At 37.4% G+C, this 1,678-nt stretch overlaps 1 protein-coding gene across 1 annotated transcript; it reads right to left on the bottom strand.

Moving 5' to 3' along the window:
• Positions 1-699: 699 nt before the first annotated feature.
• On the bottom strand, positions 700-1,398 carry LOC104524626 (ephrin type-A receptor 6-like; the record flags this gene model as incomplete). The annotated part of the gene is made up of 1 exon (XM_010167562.1): positions 700-1,398. A coding segment is annotated over one exon (699 nt), but the record flags the coding sequence as incomplete, so codon positions are not given.
• Positions 1,399-1,678: the final 280 nt, after the last annotated feature.

Below are 1,678 nucleotides of genomic sequence, written 5' to 3'. Positions count from 1 at the left end.
CGTAAACAAACTGTCTTACTACATTCGTACCTTAGCCTAAAAACAACCCCAGCACCAGATATACAGCATTACTTAAAAGTGCTCAATGGTTTCATCACAATATAGGGTATCAACCTTTTGCATTAACTCTGAATAAGGACTCAAACTTCTCTAATTGAACTCGATATCTACTGATTTTCTACTGCATTAACATGCACGTTATTCATGGAGGCATTTAAAAACCTTTGTTTTACAGAAGCATGGATAACAACTTTACCTCTTCAGGTGAATTAATCTTTGTTTTTATGTGCCTACAGGAAAGATCTGTGAGTTCACTGACTAGATTCCCTTTTTCATGGAGGATAAAATAAAAAAAAAAAAAGAAAAACAGAAAAGAGGGTTTTTTTCCAGTCACCAATCATCTAATCCCAAAATAGATACCTAAAACATGGTAGAGGAATCCTGCTCCAAAGCATGTGCTTATCTCCACAAACTATAGGAGTCAAGGGGACAAGCTGGTCTATGCACACATACATTGGTGACACAGTTCAGCAAAATGAAGGTCACCTTTAATAACTAATTTTTTTTTTCTTAGAAACCCACAATATCATAACTTTAAATATCTTTGCTTAATTCTGAGCAACAGGCATTCCTTGAAAGTGTGATGCAATATTTCCAACATACAATGAGCTATTTGCTGTGTACGTAACATCATAAGACTTAAATAAATAAATAATCAAACAGTGTTTTCTTACCTTGGCAGGAACCATCCACTTCTTCATATCCTACAGTGCAGATGCATCGTCCTAGAGGCACAAGCCAATCCCCATCTGCTCCACAATACAATTTGGGAGTGTCACGTTCCTCAGCGCTCTTCACACAGGAGCCCCGTACTTCCACCAAAGAGGAAGAATCAACCCTTGGAATAGTATCGGGAAACATAGCCAAGTTACGGACTGTGAAAGGGCACTTCTTGTAATAAACACGGACTGAAACCAAAGCAATGCATGCTCCAATGTCCTGAAAAGCAAGATAAAATCCTTTCTTGTTTATTGGCCCAACCTCACGAACTTCTGTGTTCAGTTTAAGAATGCGGTCACCCAAGTCCATCTGGGTAAAGCTCTCATCAGCTGCAATAGTATCAATTTTAGTGTACTGGTTTGGCTTGAATTTTACTCCATGAGACTCATCTGACTCCATGTAGTAGAGATTGAAAGTTTCCTTGCAGGTTCCCAGTACCCATGGAATACTGTTGCAATCCCTCAGGGTAAACTTCATTTCCACATAAATTTTCTGTGCAGCATCACGGGAGATCCAGTTTGTTCGAAGCCAGTTGTTTTGGTTTGGTTCCATCACGTTACATACCTGGTAAGTATGAATGGGGTGGTTGTGTTCATCCATTTCAGTTATGGCATCCCACTGAAAAGAAAATAAAGTTGTTTGAAAAAATAAGAAAAATATGCATTATGTATAGAGTATGTGCACCTAATAAGAAAAATATGTATTATGTATAGAGTATGGTTGTACCCCATGTATGTGCACCTATGGCTTAACTGAGGATATTTACTTAAAGTTTAGTGGAAAGACAGTAGTTAAACAGATAGAAACTACAGAATAGTATAAGTTTTAGTTCAGATACTCTGTGATAAACTTCTATTAATAAAAACATTTTAAAAATCACTGTGGCACAGCAGAAGGA

This window comes from Antrostomus carolinensis, unplaced genomic scaffold (genome assembly GCF_000700745.2).
Source record: "Antrostomus carolinensis isolate BGI_N321 unplaced genomic scaffold, ASM70074v2 scaffold4265, whole genome shotgun sequence".
Taxonomy (NCBI): Eukaryota; Metazoa; Chordata; class Aves; order Caprimulgiformes; family Caprimulgidae; genus Antrostomus; species Antrostomus carolinensis.
Note: the sequence above shows the minus strand (reverse complement) of the source record. Positions and strands in the feature narration are given on the sequence as shown.